The sequence below is a fragment of the Neolamprologus brichardi genome, chromosome 9 (assembly GCF_056152115.1).
Source record: "Neolamprologus brichardi isolate AB-2024 chromosome 9, ASM5615211v1, whole genome shotgun sequence".
Taxonomy (NCBI): domain Eukaryota; kingdom Metazoa; phylum Chordata; class Actinopteri; order Cichliformes; family Cichlidae; genus Neolamprologus; species Neolamprologus brichardi.
Genome location: NC_142112.1, coordinates 9,864,373 through 9,880,000, shown reverse-complemented (window position 1 = coordinate 9,880,000; position 15,628 = coordinate 9,864,373). Strand labels below are relative to the sequence as shown.

The 15,628-nt window shown below is 42.6% G+C and overlaps 1 protein-coding gene across 1 annotated transcript in view; it reads left to right on the top strand.

The window, feature by feature from the left end:
* slc43a1b (solute carrier family 43 member 1b) overlaps positions 1-13,675 on the top strand; it is a 20,794-nt gene extending 7,119 nt beyond the window's left edge. The window contains exons 6-15 of the mRNA XM_087845885.1: positions 3,601-3,693; positions 4,043-4,176; positions 4,796-4,938; positions 5,592-5,738; positions 6,304-6,339; positions 8,982-9,114; positions 9,337-9,466; positions 9,549-9,622; positions 10,743-10,866; positions 10,947-13,675. Of these exons, the coding sequence (XP_087702011.1) occupies positions 3,601-3,693; positions 4,043-4,176; positions 4,796-4,938; positions 5,592-5,738; positions 6,304-6,339; positions 8,982-9,114; positions 9,337-9,466; positions 9,549-9,622; positions 10,743-10,866; positions 10,947-11,168 (1,236 nt within the window). The 3' untranslated portion in view covers positions 11,169-13,675. The remainder of the gene's footprint in view (positions 1-3,600; positions 3,694-4,042; positions 4,177-4,795; positions 4,939-5,591; positions 5,739-6,303; positions 6,340-8,981; positions 9,115-9,336; positions 9,467-9,548; positions 9,623-10,742; positions 10,867-10,946) is intronic.
* Positions 13,676-15,628: the final 1,953 nt, after the last annotated feature.

Below are 15,628 nucleotides of genomic sequence, written 5' to 3'. Positions count from 1 at the left end.
TTGTAACTCTGACAACGGCATATTTTGTTCCCACAGTATAACATAAAAATGATTTTAAATATGTAAACTGAGACATTGTATCATTTGATTTAAAATAATGGCTTGTTTTGATTCATGGGAGCAACAAAAGCCCAAAAAGATAAACGATAGTAAAAAGAAACAGTTAGAGGAAGACACAGTGACTGTGCTGTTCTCTCTCTGTGTTGAACTCCCTGAGCGTGAACAGCCAGCCAAACTCAAGAGCCAGGAAGGTGAGCGTACTTGCTCCTTTAATGACTTCGAACATAGTGTTGAACTGACATCATTGAACGGGAGTGAGACTAGAAACACATAAAATTAAACTCTTAATGGATTGTCATATAATCAGCAGGTAAGTATATTTAGCCACTAACATAGGAGACTACAAGATAAGCATCCTGTAGATATACAATCTGATATTAATACAAAGAACAATAAGCAGGTAGTGGGCAAGTGTACACTTGTGTCATTAGCTCAGAGGCTACGAACTATAACTACTGCACTTCAAGGAAGGTACAAAATAATGTCTCAAACAGCCTGTTACTAATGGTCTAATATACAAAGAACTGACTGAACTGACTTCTGAAGGATTATTTTGGATTCAACTCAAAAGATTTCAAAGGTGTAGCCATGCTTTCCCCACTGTTCCTGTCTATGCACATGTCAAAATAAAGGCTTTCCTGTCTATTCGGATGTCAAAATAAAAGCTTCACAATTTTCTGATGTATAACAATAGAAATAGAATTTCCTCTTATTTGTCTCATTAGCATGTGAACATATTCAAAACAGAACAGTGACTCATCAGGTTAACTGACCACAGGTCAGTAACAGAAGTGAAAAATAGATAAATAACCCTGCATCTAGAAACTGTTCAGATATTTCAGAATAATGTCCGTCAGTGTGAAACTGTGAAGACTGTGTCATCGTAAACTGTACGTAATAGCAAAGGATTCTGAGAATGTGGAGAAACCTCCGAGCACAACCATCGAACCTGGAACTGATGGATGTGTGTGCGTTAAGGACAGGCACAATGGAGTCGTTAAATCCTCCAGTAGTGATGGTCTGTGAACACCAGGTACCACACAAGTGCAGCTTCTGTTGTTCTTCGAATGAAGGTGTGTGAGAAATGAAGGTGTGTTCTTCATATCTGTGATACAAATATGTAACACACAGCAGCTGCTTATGACCACTGATCAGAGCAGGACAGAGCTGATCCACAGGAAACGACATGAGCAGAGGTTTTGAGATAAAACAGAGACGCTTCTTCTTCATACTGTCATAGTTAATGTACACCACGTTCCAAATTATTATGCAAATTGTGTTTAAGAGTCATAAAGATTAAATAAGTTGTTTTTCAATTAAACTCATCGATGGGATTGTGTCTCAGGGCTCTTTGTATCACTGAAATTAATCTCGGATCATTTGTTTGCCAGCTGAGCCCAATTAAAGGAAAAACTACTAAAGAAGGATGTTCCACATTATTAAGCAGGCCACTATCTTCAAGCAATATGGGAACGAAAAATGATCTCTGCTGAAAAGCGTGAAATAGTTGACCGCCTTGGGCACGTAATGAAAACCTCAGATATTTCACGAAAATTTAAGTGTGATCACCATAATGTTAAGAGATTTGTGGCTGAGTCAGAGCACACACGGGTTCGTGCAGATAAAAGCACAATGATGAAGGTTTCTGCCAGAGAGCAGCTGCTAAAAGGCCATTACAAAGCTGCAAACAGATATTTCAAGCTGCTGGTGCCTCTGGAGCCCTGCGAACGTCAAGCTGTAGGATCCTCCACAGACTGGCAGCTGTGCATAAACCTTCTATTCGGCCACCCCTAACCAATGCTCACAAGCAGAAACGGCTGCAGTGGGCCCAGAACCACATGAAGACTTTCAAACAGTCTTGGTCACTGATGAGTGCAGCGCCACCCTGGATGGTCCAGATGGATGCAGAGGTGGATGGTTGGTGGATGGCCACCATGTCCCAATAAGGCTGCGTCGTCAGCAAGGAGGTGGCAGAGTCGTTTTTGACCTGGAATCACGGGGAAATGACCTCTGGATGTGGAGTTTCTGACTGACCACTTTCTTCCTGGCACAAAAAGAAGAACTGTGCTTTCTGCAACACAACCATCTTCATGCAAGACAATGCACCATCTCATGCTACGAGGAACACCTCTGCATCTTTGGCTGCATGAAAGGAGAGGAACCCATTCTTCCCTGACCTCAATCCTACTGAGAACCTTTGGAGCATCCTCGAGTAAAAGAATATGAGGGTGGGAGGCCGTTCACATCCAAACAGCAGCTCTGAGAGGCTATTCTGACATCCTGCAGAGACATTCAAGCAGAAACTTTCCAGAAACAAGTTCCATGGATGCAAGAATTGTAAAACTGCTATCAAATAAGGGGTCCTGTGTTAATGTGTAACTCGACCTGTTAGGATGTTTTTGATTGAAATAACTTTTGATGTCAGTGAAATTGATCCACTAATGCTGCAAATTCAACAAAGGACCATTTTCAATTCTCTACAACCTATAAAATCTTTTGAAATTCTGTGTATGTAATAATTTGGAACAAAGCATTTTGAGTTTTTTACTTTTGAAAAACACTGTTTTCATTGGGAGTTTTGTTCAGTAACATTTGAATTATACTCTAATGATGACTCAAAAATTATGCCGACTGTCATTTGAATCGACTGCTTAGGAAAAACAGAGAAAAATATCATTTGCATAATAATTTGTAGTAACTTAACACAGGACGTGTTGATTAATGGCATATTCAAAGTCTCTCCTGACATGCACTGTGCAGTTTGTTAAAATAAGATGATGTTAGTCAGTAGAAAAGCAAAAGGATGAGCCTCAGAGTTATAGATAGAGTGAACTCTGAGCAAATGCAGTCATGACTAAAATTCTGAACTGCTGTGTGGATTTGACACCAGTTTTCCGATGCTTCAAAACAACAACTGAAACCATATTACAGTCCAGTCCACGCTGTCACAGTGTCTTATAGAGCTGCACAGTTTACACCCAAACCACCAACTGAAGATCTTCATGTATCCCTCCACTCTCTGACCCTTACGCTAATTTGTTGTTTAAGCAACACTTAATGAATGAATTTAACTATAGAGTTACAGTGTAGCTGCTTGGCTACATAAGTAATGTTTGAATAAATTAAGACAAATGATGTATTAAATCCAATTATGTAATCCTCCAAATATATGAAGCTGATGCAAGTTTCAACAGAGTATTACAGCCTGTAGTGTAACTGAGCCACATTCATGAGGCGGCACTGTCCCACGTGTGTCTATACTTAGAGTGAACGCCTGACGCACACGTGCACACACACACACACACACTCGCACACACACTTGTGTGGGGACCTGGGTTTTGGTCCCCACCAGTATAGCAAGAACCCATAGACACACACACATACACACACGACTTTTTCCCCTGTGTTTGTACAAAGCTTTTAAGAGCGCCACCTGCTGGTTACTTGTTAAAATGTACAACTGTAGAGAAAATGTTGAAAGCTGAAGCTTTTGTCCTTGGACAGAAACTGTGACAGAACGATCGTTTCTCTCTCATCTAGCTGCCCAACATGTTTGGGAACATTCGATCAACCGTCCTCTCCCTGATGATTGGCTCCTATGCTTCTTCAGCTGTCACCTTCCCCGGTGTCAAGGTACAGACACACACACTCACACACCTCGTTGAAAGGTGGAAAATCTTTCTTGGCTGAAAGCTACAAGACATTGCTTGTTAAACTGTAGTAGAGGGTTGCAAACTGTAGGGAACATGAAAGAAAGCAAAGGGGGCAGAAGGACCAAAAAGCTGATGACAGAGAGGACAGTGGACAGGAAACAGGAAGAAGAATAAACAAGAGAAAAATAAAAGGGAGGATACTGCTGTGAGATTTCACGTTAACAGTAACTAAAGGTCACGTTTGCAGCATCATGCACACGTTTCCTTTATTCACCTCAACCCTTAAATCTCTTCCCTCATGCTTCTCTGTCCTACTCTTCCTCCTCCAGGTGATTTATGACCTTGGCGTCTCTTTCCGGGTCATCATGTGGGTCTGGAGTGGAATGGCCTGCACTGTGATCCTAAACTGCTTCCTGAACTGGCCCACTGAATCTTTCCCTGCTCCCGAAGACATCAGATACACGTCAGTGTTAACAGAATAGACGAATTAACACTGGAAACTGTGTCAGACGTTTAAAAGTAGAACAAAAGTCTAATGATGAGACAGTTGTGATCAGTATGATCACAGAGGTACCAGTTTGGGGTGATTCTCCCTGAGAGATTTCTCCAGGGAAGACACAAAAACCTGACTGCAGGATGCAGAAGAGAGAGCGCTGAGAGTCGACTAAAGCTCACAATGCAAAGAGACATGAACAGAACACAGAGAACAGAAGAGAGACAACAACACCTAGGACAGCTGTGCACAGATGCTCAGAGGACAGAGTCATTGCAGTCGGTTAGGCTTTCTATCTGCTCCAATGCTAGAGAGGAGGCTATAAATCACTGCCTTCAGACTAATATAGATATTGACGAGGGAATTGCTCCTCGTGTTGTGACTTCATGTTACCCACTCAGCTGTCACGAGGCTTCATGATGAACCTTTCCCATGTGTTCGGATTTTTACAGGTTCAGTAAAGTGAGCTGCGATTTTGGGCACTTTTTATGAGCATTTCCAAAAGTCTTCAACTTAAAACATCTTTGAGATAGTGGGAATTGCGCATTATGACTCTTCCCATTACATTTTTTTTTTTTCCTCTTAACAGTAAAAGGGTGAAGATAAGTGGGGTTGTGACAGAGGACAGCCTGACCGGGGACAGGAACATCACCCACATGACTGCAATGGAAGACACAATGGGATCCAGACAGACAGTACCTGAGCACACAGACCCCCACAGCACAGCCCAAGGTATTTGTTTTGTTTTTTGGCTTTAGTTTAAGTTGAGCTTGCTGCCAACACTCTCAGTGATTTTATTCTCAAAAAGTCAAGCTCCCATCTTCTGAGCGGTCATCAATGGCTCCCTTGCCTTTGATGACGGTTAAGTGTTGCCCCGAGTCCAGAAAAACACCGTCAGGGTCTCGTTCACGAGGGGAGAGTCGACCAGTGGTTGACAGACCAATGGTCCACCACCCCAAAGCACTTTACACTACATTCAGACACTGGTGATGGCAAGCCACACTGCAGCCACACCTGCTGGACACTGGCGCCACCGGGCCCTCTGACCACCACCTGTAGGCAAACATGGGGTTAGTATCTTGCCCAAGGATGTTTGGCATGCAGCCAAGAGGCAGCCTGGGATCGAACCACCAATCTTCTGATTAGCGGCTGACCTGCTCTGCCACCTGAGCTACAGGTTTTCTAGGTTTTCTAGTCTTTAAAGACTTTTGTGCACTGTAAACTACCACGAACAGCAAAATGAACTGTGCGAGAATCTGCGATGGAGCTGAACTCTCAGTGAACTGAAAGAGTTTTGGTAAACTTTGGCTGGAACCTGCACGGCTGAGGTCTGTATCTGCTGAACCAAATGTACATTCATTTTCTCTCTTTGTCTCCTTCTTTAGCTTCTGTGCCGCTCTGTAACTCTGTGTGTTCTCCCATATTCCTGTGGAGTCTTATCACCATGGCGATGACACAGCTGAGGCTCATCTTCTTCATGGGCGCTATGAATAAGATGATAGAGTTCCTAGTCACCCACGGCGACCCCAACCGTAAGAATAATGGTCCATTTTCTATTGTTTAAATCTAAATGCTCTATGGTTTATTTCATTAGCCCTGTGACAGACTGGCGACCTGTCCAGGGTAAACACCGCCTCTCGCCCCATGACAGCTGGGATAGGCTCCAGCGCCCCCCGCCACCCGCGGAAGCGAATGGATGTTTCTAAACACAAGTAGCCAGAACAGTTTTGGTATTCCTCATGTGGTTTTAAAAAAAACTTCTGCTGGGTGAAAGTTAAGGTTATGGTACAGAATTCACATCATTTTTATTCTCATCAAACCATTTAGTAAACCTCTCACCACATGAATGCAGGCGATCTGGAAAAGACTACTTTACCATAGTTTCACCGTAGGAGAAAGGCAATCACTCAGATCTGCAATGAGCTTCCTTGTAAGGTGCACATTGGAGCCAAATCATCAAATCAAAGGGAACATGGTTTCAGCGTTTTTTCTTTTATTTGTCACTTGTTTATAGGGCCAAAGTGAGTGTGCTGCTAATGAGAATAATTATTGTTAACCCATCTCTGGTAATCCCTGACCTGCTGCTGTCTCTTTCAGCCTCTGAGGAGCTACAGAAGGAGGTGGAACAACAAGGTATAAACCAAGACACTCAGTCCTAATGGTGCACACACACGACTGCTGTCCACTGAGACTCGACCCAGGACCAAGACCTGTTTGGGTCCTGACTTAAGATTCAGATTGTTTTTGCTCTGTGGAAGGAACACGTTAGACTTACAATTTCAAACGACTTCAAGAAAGCACCTTGAACAGTGAGTTACTCAGATTTCATGGGAACTTCGTGATTCATTTTCTAGAGATCAACCAAATGCAATTTTCTTGGCCAATTCAAAATTGCAACTGTTTTGTAAAAGGCCAATACCTGCTTTGATGGGCTCTGAGCTCTTGTTCTTGTGCTATGACTAGATGCAAGAGTTTAAGTACAGATCCTGGGGAGGGAAAAGGGGCAGCGGCCTGGGTGGAGGTACACTGAGATAATGAGAAGAGACAGGCAGTCAGTGGCAGTCTAGTGAATCACAGCCGGTGATTAAACTATGATGGTTATGGTTTACGTGTTGCAGGGGCAGGCGTCAGGCAAGGAGGGTGTCTAGGGGGTCTGGGTGAGGAGTGGTCAAGAGAGAGTCCAGAATATACTTGGAGCAACGGCCCTGGCAGGGGGGCAGGTAGGTGAAAGGCCACGATGAAGGGAGTGCAACCTGATAGCAGAAAACCAGCGTCCAGACAGAGATGCGTATTTTTCCTGCTTGTGTGACGGCCCGGCGGGTACTACGACAGAGAGAAAACACTGTGAGTAGAAATGCAAAAGATAAGGAATCTCACACGAGCTTGGCGGCCACGACTAACGCGACTTAGCTGAAGATCTGGCAAAGATCTGTTGTGAGTGCTGGTCTTAAATGCTGGTGACTTGATTGCATTGAGCTGTGAAGGCTGATTGGAGTCTCCGCCTGAAGGTGGAGCCCAGCAGAAAAACCCCACACTCACCTGGACCATGTCTTTCTTAGCTTCTTTAAAATGGCCATGTTGAAACTTTTTGTGGTCGTCCACCTGCAGTTTACTTTGGTGAGCTGTGTCTTCCCTCCCAGTGTTAGCATGTGGCATTATTGCATGTCCACGTTGTAACTACGTCTGATGTTTCCTCTACATTTCACCTTCACTAGTTACTTTGCCTTGTTTGGTGTCATTTACAGTTATGTTTTCATTTTGACAAACTGTATTAACACAATTGATCTAAAATCAGACAAAAAACATAAAATCTGAGTAGAAAAAGTTATATTTTTACTGTAACAGCCACAAACATGTTTATTGAATCATATTTCATAACTTTTAAAATCATGTGCACAAGTTTTGCAAACAACAAAGTTATTTGCAGCCATTTAACTTTTACCGTTTTTAATAACCATGTCAAACTATTTACAGAACAATCAGCTGTTCTTCAATAAGACGCCACAAATTATTTGTGCCACTCCAAATATTTCTGTCCACTATAAAGGAAACATCACAGCTGATACCTGCAGGTCTGACAGCAGCAGGTGTGTCACTGCTGTTTCTACCTGGAGACAGCAGTCGCCTCATTGTTCTGACACACAACACAACACTACACACTAACTATACAAGACAACACATTAACTACACACTCCAAACACGCTAAACGCCACAAATCTCTCACATCTCAAAACTCTCTCTCTCTCTCCCCCTCTCTCTCTCTCTCTCTCTTCCTAAGCAACCAGATGTCATGTTGCCATATCATGTTTTGATTGGTGGACATGGTGCATTTTTCCACCAACATGAACGGGCTGATTTTGGTTTGATTTTTGCTCATAAGCAGAGAGGTGTCGCTGCGCTGTCCTCACAGTAAACATGAAACTATTGAGGAACAAACACACGTATATTTTGTTTATCATGACTCTGGTTTTACTGGCCTATCAGCACAATTTAAAAACTGGCACCTTGTTGCTTTGTCATCTTGAAGTGGTCATGTGATTGGCTTACCACGACTACTTTATTCTTCCTCAGTCAAACAGCAGCACTCATGCCATTGTTTTGCCCCCTGAGCTCCAGGTGTTGTGCCAAAAAGTGATCGTCAGGCAGAAAGTGATCGTCAGGCAGAAAGTGATCGTCAGGCAGAAAGTGATCGTCAGGCAGAAAGTGATCGTCAGGCAGAAAGTGATTACTGTCAGCGAGAGCGCGCAGCTGCTTAAAGCTGCAGCGCCCAGATTACTTACAGCTACTTCTGTGCAGCTGATATAAGATGCTGTAAACTACAGACAGCTTCAACCGTCTGTTTGCTGAAAATAGTAACGCGACCGCAGTTTCTTGTTAGTAACGGTAACGGCGTTGTAACGATAGGAATAGTAATTAGATTACTCGTTACTGAAAAAAGTAACGCCGTTATTCCCATCACTGGTAATCGGACATGTGGGAAGCTGACATGCCGGTTACCTGTCTATGTCGAGAGCACCTGTCCAGCCAATGAAAGAGTCTGCAACATTTAAAGATATTACAGGATGACTTCCTATTGGCCCACAACGTTTGTTAGACTGCAATAAAAGCTGTAGTACTAGTGGTGAAGAAAAGTAACACAGCTCAGAGATATGGCTTGTGCCAAAGATTTAATGTTAACATATTGTTGATAAGTTGTGTCTAGCCATGGGGCAAATGATATTATCCATGTAAATCACTTTTTATTGACTCTCCCTCTCTATAAATGTCCTCTCCAGTTGGATTCTACTCATCGATCTTCGGTACGATGCAGCTGCTGTGTCTGCTGACCTGTCCGTTGATTGGCTACATCATGGACTGGAGGATGAAGGACTGTGAAGAGGAAAGTCCAAACACACAAACAGACAATTGGTATGAAAAGTGTTCAGGATAAGATACTACAGACAGACCCAAAGGCTGGTGTTTAGTACATAGGATGGTTAACTCTAATTTGAACTTGGATTGCGATATAAAAGAGGAGGAGCCTGGTGGTGTCACTAACATCACAGTGCACCTCTGCATCTTGATTTCACCACATTCGACTTTTTGTGTAGCCATGAGCCTCTTTTGACACTTGAACTTTGTCCTTCTCAGCCAACTGAATGCCCCAAAGAGAAACAGGAAGATCCAGAAAATCACTAATGCCTTGAGAGCTTACATCTTCACCAACCTCCTGTTGGTCACCTTTGGCATCACATCCCTGATAGACAACTTGCCCTTACAGGTTAGCAAAATGCTGAGCGTCAGAAGTCCTCACTGACACATCCGAGCATCACTTTTAACATCTGACTTTGCTTCTCTGATAGATGGTGTCGTTCATTCTGCATACCGTAGTGAGAGGATTTGTTCACTCCTGCTGTGGAGGTCTCTATGCTGCTGTGTGGGTAACAACGGGGCTTTTACAAAGCTACAGTGTTTATATATTAACATATGTAATGTGACAGATTTTGCTTACAGTTAGAAACCCTGTGAGGAAGGCATGGGCAAGGAAATCAGAGTTTTCGATTTGAAATATAAAAATATTGATTTTCAGCCCTGACATGGGACCCTGTGCCCTCGTATAGACGGTACAACTGTACGTGGAAAATGACCACACAGGCAGCTGAACTTTGTTTTATATTGTTAAACTGCATCGCCGAGTGCTGTGACAAGTATTTGGATTCTTTACTTAAGTAAAAGACAAAAGTTTTTCCATCAAAAAATACTTAAAATGCCAAAACCTTCCAGGGTTTATGGCTGAGACAGGCTGTAGCCATCCCCCAACCCTGAAACTCAAAAGCAGTTTTTTCAACAGAACTTCTCATGTTGGAAAATTGTTTTCCTCTCTTATTATTAACCAAACAAGAGAGAAAAAAAACAAAATAACAAAAGCCACAACCCGGGAGGATTGTGATATTAACTAACCCTTTCCATAAGAAGCACACAGTTAGCTACAACATCACTGAGCTTCACGTTCCCGTTAACACAGACAGACATCAGACCACTATGGAGTCAGCTGGAACATCCTTACGTTCAAGTTTAGAGAAGAAAGAGACCCCAAATTTTAAAAGCAGTTTAAAAAATGGATAAATACATGACTGTATGATTGTGAAAAGGGCCAGAGTCAGCCAGAGTTCACAAGCTCTGAGCTCTATCTGTAATACATTAACCCTTTAAGTCCTACCATAGAACCAAGTCTGCCAGAGCTTATATTATATGTTTACATGCTGTGGAGCCATTTTTGGGAGCATTTCAAGTTGATATACATCAATACAACCATTATAGCCCAAATTTTAATAATATGTCTGCATTAAGTGCATAGTAATTACATAAATTGCAAAAAAGTGCAATAAACAACAAAAAAATTGAAAATCATTTTTGTTTTTTAAAATATATTTCTAGTTAGAGAAATTTAAAGTACAGCGAACCCAACCCAAGGGACTCTCATGTATTAACAGTAATTTAAGAATGAATGAATACAAATGAATGAGAAAAAAAAGCTCGTCTACCTCTCTTTCCAGATATCCAGCCAACCACTTCGGGACACTGACAGGCATGCAGTCAATGATCAGTGCTGCGTTTGCCCTGCTTCAGCAACCACTGTTCATATTGATGGTGGGACCCCTCAGTGGAGATCCTTACTGGGTAGGACACGTGCACACCAACAACGGGTTTTAGAAGAGCTTTGGTTTGACACATGTACCGACACTGTCTCCTTACCACAGATCAATCTGGGCCTTCTCATCTTCTCCCTTGCTGGCTTCCTGTTGCCAGGCTACCTGTTCTATCACCGGAGAAACCTGATCAGGGCAACGGCAGAACACGATAGGACAGCTGCCGGCCAATCGAGGACTGAAAATGTTGCTCTAACCCAGTCATCCGGTGGAACTGCTAAGACCCTAGCCAATGGGGACGCAGCTGATGAACTCATGCCGAATGGTGTTTAAGATGAAATGAATAACTTAGTAAATAGTTTGCTCATTTTTGAGGATATAAATCAAACTTGATTATGAAAAGGACAACACACACAAACCAAAGAAAACATATATTTTAAAAAATAACATCCTGCATTGCTCCGTGAGTGAGAATAAGAGTCGGCTGTGACGAACGGCTTGTTCAGAAGAGCTTCAATCCCCATATGACCCTGGAAATATGTGGGAAACATCCTGTATCCTCTCATCCTGTTCACCACATGCAGCAGTTTTCCAACTGTATTCCAACTCAATTTCCAGCTGTAGTTCAAACCGTGACAGTGGTCTGTGGGCTCGTGCTTACAAAACAATGCAAGTGTAGAAATTCAAGCAAGCGTGCAGATATGATATGCTTATTACACGCTTATTACATGCTTATTACACAAGTTATGAGCTTGTTTGGTTTGTTTAAATATTCTAGTTATTTAAAGTGGGTTTAAAGTCACTTGTTTCCTGGTAACTGAGGACAATTTTGGACAATATTGTTACGATCTTGAGAAAATAATTTATGTTAATGGTAATATGGAAAAAGAACTGTTGATAGTTCACAAACGTTATTTTCAGAATTATAAACTTCTGCTCCTGCCACTGTGTAACGTGGTTTGACACAGTAAACTGTTACAGAGCTCTTGACCAATCACATTAGGGCGCCTGTTCCTCTGAGGTCCCGCCCTCCAAACTTTTAGTCGGGTTGATTTGAGTGAGCAGAGTTTAGTTTCAACAACGGTTCCTTGCGTGAGCTTGAATCCACTGCAGCACTCGCGTGCATGATGGCGTCTTTGTGTGTGTGGCTGCTGACTCTCTGCACACACACTGCTGAACTTACGCACAAGAAATGTCATTGCATCATTGCAGTGAGTACCTGTGCCCATGAAAGATAACCTTGTAAACACAGGTGGGTGGAGCTTTCATGCTCACAGCCAAACGTGTGTGCTTGTGATGACCATATTAGGGACCTGCCCTCTCTGTGACATCATACAGGTTTGAGAGTAGAAAAAACTGTAGAAGAAAAGTGTGTCGAAGCTTTTGGCTTACAGAGATTACTTGTGCATTTGCTGAGCTCATTATTTGAAACATTAGCCAGGTTTAGCATGAGCATGCACATTTCGAGCCCGTTCTCACTCCCGAGGCGTAACATGCCGACGTTTTGTCACGTCCCGCGGCGTTCCTGAGGAACGCAAAAGGAGACCTTCGGCGTTCTTATGGTACGCAGCGGGTTATGGCTGAAATCCAGTGCAATAGACGTTCCAGCCCTGTATTCCAGCCCTAAACCTAACCTTATCCCTAGCCCTAACCATAACCTTTTTCCTGACCTTAACCAAGACTTTAATTATGTTAAATAGCGTGTTTCTAAGCAATTTGAAGAAAAAGAGTGAACATGTGTAGATTGAGTCCATACGGTTCTCATATTTCCTCATTTTTCCGAGGTCGTCATTCAGGAACGTGGTGGGTAGCCGAAAACGTAATATGTTGACGATTTGTCACCTAGCGTAAAATGTTACGGTTTGGGAGTGAGAACGTGTTGCACATTTCATTGTCCCCTAAGGCTCGGAGGTTTGGAGGAAGTCAGTACCACTGCAAAGAACAGGGTCTAATTAATTTTGAAGACATAAATGTCTGCGCTCTGGGCTTTAGTTATATTTAAAATACAAACATTTGAGGTTATGGCTTGAAGCACTGAAGGTTAGTCATGGCCGAAGTACTTCTGTGCTAACATTACATGCTGGAAACAATTATGACATTTTGATGACTAATCTGTTGAATCTTTGCGATTGTTTGACTCTAACATCTGAGTGGAAACGCTCTTCACACAAAGCCAACCTTAGGGACTCTGCAGTTCCTTTGTTCCATCAGCTTGGAGGACTTCCTTCAGTTCTTCTGTGGATTTGTTAGAGTCTTATTTTTATGAAGAGAGAGATTAACAGCATTCATGAAAATAACTTTCACGCTGTTAGAAGATCATCTTCAGTATAATTAAGTCATTTTTTTATAGACAAGTTTTTGCTTGAAGTGGAGAAATAGTTCTCTTAGCTGATGTTTCCTAAATGAATCGAGGATTGACCAGTCGGCACTTCCTTATGTTGAAGTAGCTACTGCTGGCTCTAACATGAAAGCAGCAGGATTAAATAATGTGTATGAATCACTGACAATCATCCCACACTGGGTATAAAAGCAATAGCTTGTCACTGATGATGGCAGCTTGTAACTAGGATGGCTTCCTCTTACCTTTTAAACGTGAGTGAAGTTTATGTTCTTTACTTTGAGCACACACAGGTTTGGAAACATGTGAAACATGAACATTTTGTTTCAGTATGGTCACTTCATCAAATCCTAGGACCAAGGACCAAGTGTAACTGTAGTGTCGGTTTGGTTAGCTGATGCAGGTACGGGGATTTGCTTTCCCCTTGTTTCTTCATCGTTATTCATATTTCCTAACCCTTAAATGCGGACAGGTTGCGAACACGTTGCCATTAGTGAATGAGTCTTTGCACGCGACTGGCTGCCAGTTTGTTGTGTATTTCTGTAGAACATGAAGGCTGTTGAGTGCAAATGTAACAACTGAATGTGAACTTCTATCCATGTAAACAGCTGCAGATGTGTGATCTTCAACTATTTACCACAGTTAACTCTTCTATTATCAGAAACTGTTGTTGTAATACTCAGCATGTCACAAAAACGTATCCTAATTATATCCTGAGAATAATCTTCAACCCAGTTGGTGTTATGATTTCCTGCTGCAAAGACAAAGGTTGTGGGGAGAAATAAACTGTTAACTGTTGTACCTTGTTACATTGTATACATGTGATTTATTGCTGACATTTTAAAACACACTAGTATTTAAAACCTTGGGAATTAGGACTGTACTGTGCTTTTCCGGTCAGACTGGCTTTCCATTGGTGGTGGTTTGTTTTTGCTGTACTTTATCCCAGTTTGAGGATATTTATAACAGATTACTCTGTTCAGGCCAGTGTTTCTTAGGAGAAAAATCCCCACTACCAGCAGAACACCCAGCCAGTTGTAGAGCAGGTTCGATCCTTGGCTTCCCCAGTCTGCATGCCCAAGTATTCTTGGGCAAGATACTAACCCCAAGATGCTCTCCGATGCATCCATCGCAGTGTGTGTGAATGTTGGTTAGATTGCACTTATGTATAGAAGGAAGTGCTTGTATGAGTGGGTGTGATTGGGTGAATGAGGCATGTTGTATAGAGTGCTTTGAGTACTCCGGGAGAGTAGAAAAGCGCTATATAATCATCAGTCCATTTACCATTACCAAATAAACAGGAAGCAAAAGAAACAATACTCAACATGTGCATCTGTCATAACTGAGGAGATGTGCAGGACTAAAGATGTGGACTCGGGAGGTTAAGTTCAGTGCATTTATTTACAGTGAATGTTAAAAATGTTAATAAATGCCGTAATGCAAAGTGAATGGGCAGTAGTCAGAGGATTCCTCGGCACCAGCTCAGGAAAAGAGTCTCTTCCCACAGGAGAATCTTTTCTCTCTCTCAGTAACTGACATCAGGAGGACATCCAGGAATCCTGAGCAGACGAGAACAAAGAGGTGCATCAAGTAAGATGAGCCATCAAAACTTATTGTTTCCTGCTTGACGATTCAGTGTCAAATGAAGGTCTTAAACAGCAGCCAGGCCTATCACAGGATTGTCAACATGTAAGTTAATTAACACAGGTATGCTGGACTGAAGGGGGGGAGCAGGAGGACCAGGAGCGACAGATAGAAAGAGTGAGCCAGCACAGGAGGACTGAAGGACCATGACACCAATCCACGACTGCTTTTCTGGGCCATATCACTCCTGGTCCACCAGATATCATAGATCTCTCCTGCGATGTCGAACATTCATAATCTGCTGGCCTGTAAGGGCTGGCTCACTGTTGAGGCTGGACCAACCGAGAGTGGGTTTGATCTGAGAAACATGAAAAATGTTATTGATTCTCATATTTTGAGCTGACAGACACAGGATTAAACAGAGCCTCAATTTCAAACGGTCTGATGAAGTTTGGAGATGTTTTATCAGATTCCGTTCTTAGAGGAATTTGCTTTGTTGATAACCAAACCTTTTGTCTCGGCATGTAACTTGGAGTTTGGTCTGGACGACTTTTATTTCGATCCTTGGTCCACAATAGTGCTGCCCGAGCTGCCTTCCAGGTCCGCTGACAGCAGCGGAGAGGATTTGGCATTGCTGGAAACGGTGGAGGTTGATACCCGAGGAGTGCTTCAAACTGAAAGAGACCAGGGGCTGATGATGTCATGGTGTTTTGTGCATACTCAATCCAGGTGAGTTGCGTGCTCCGGGTGGACTGATTAAGGGAAGTGATGCAATTCTGTGAATGGAAACCAGAAGAAGAAAAGTTCACCTGGGCACCGAGGATGGAGCAGAATTCTTTCATACAAGTGCTGTAAATTAAGGACCCTGGAT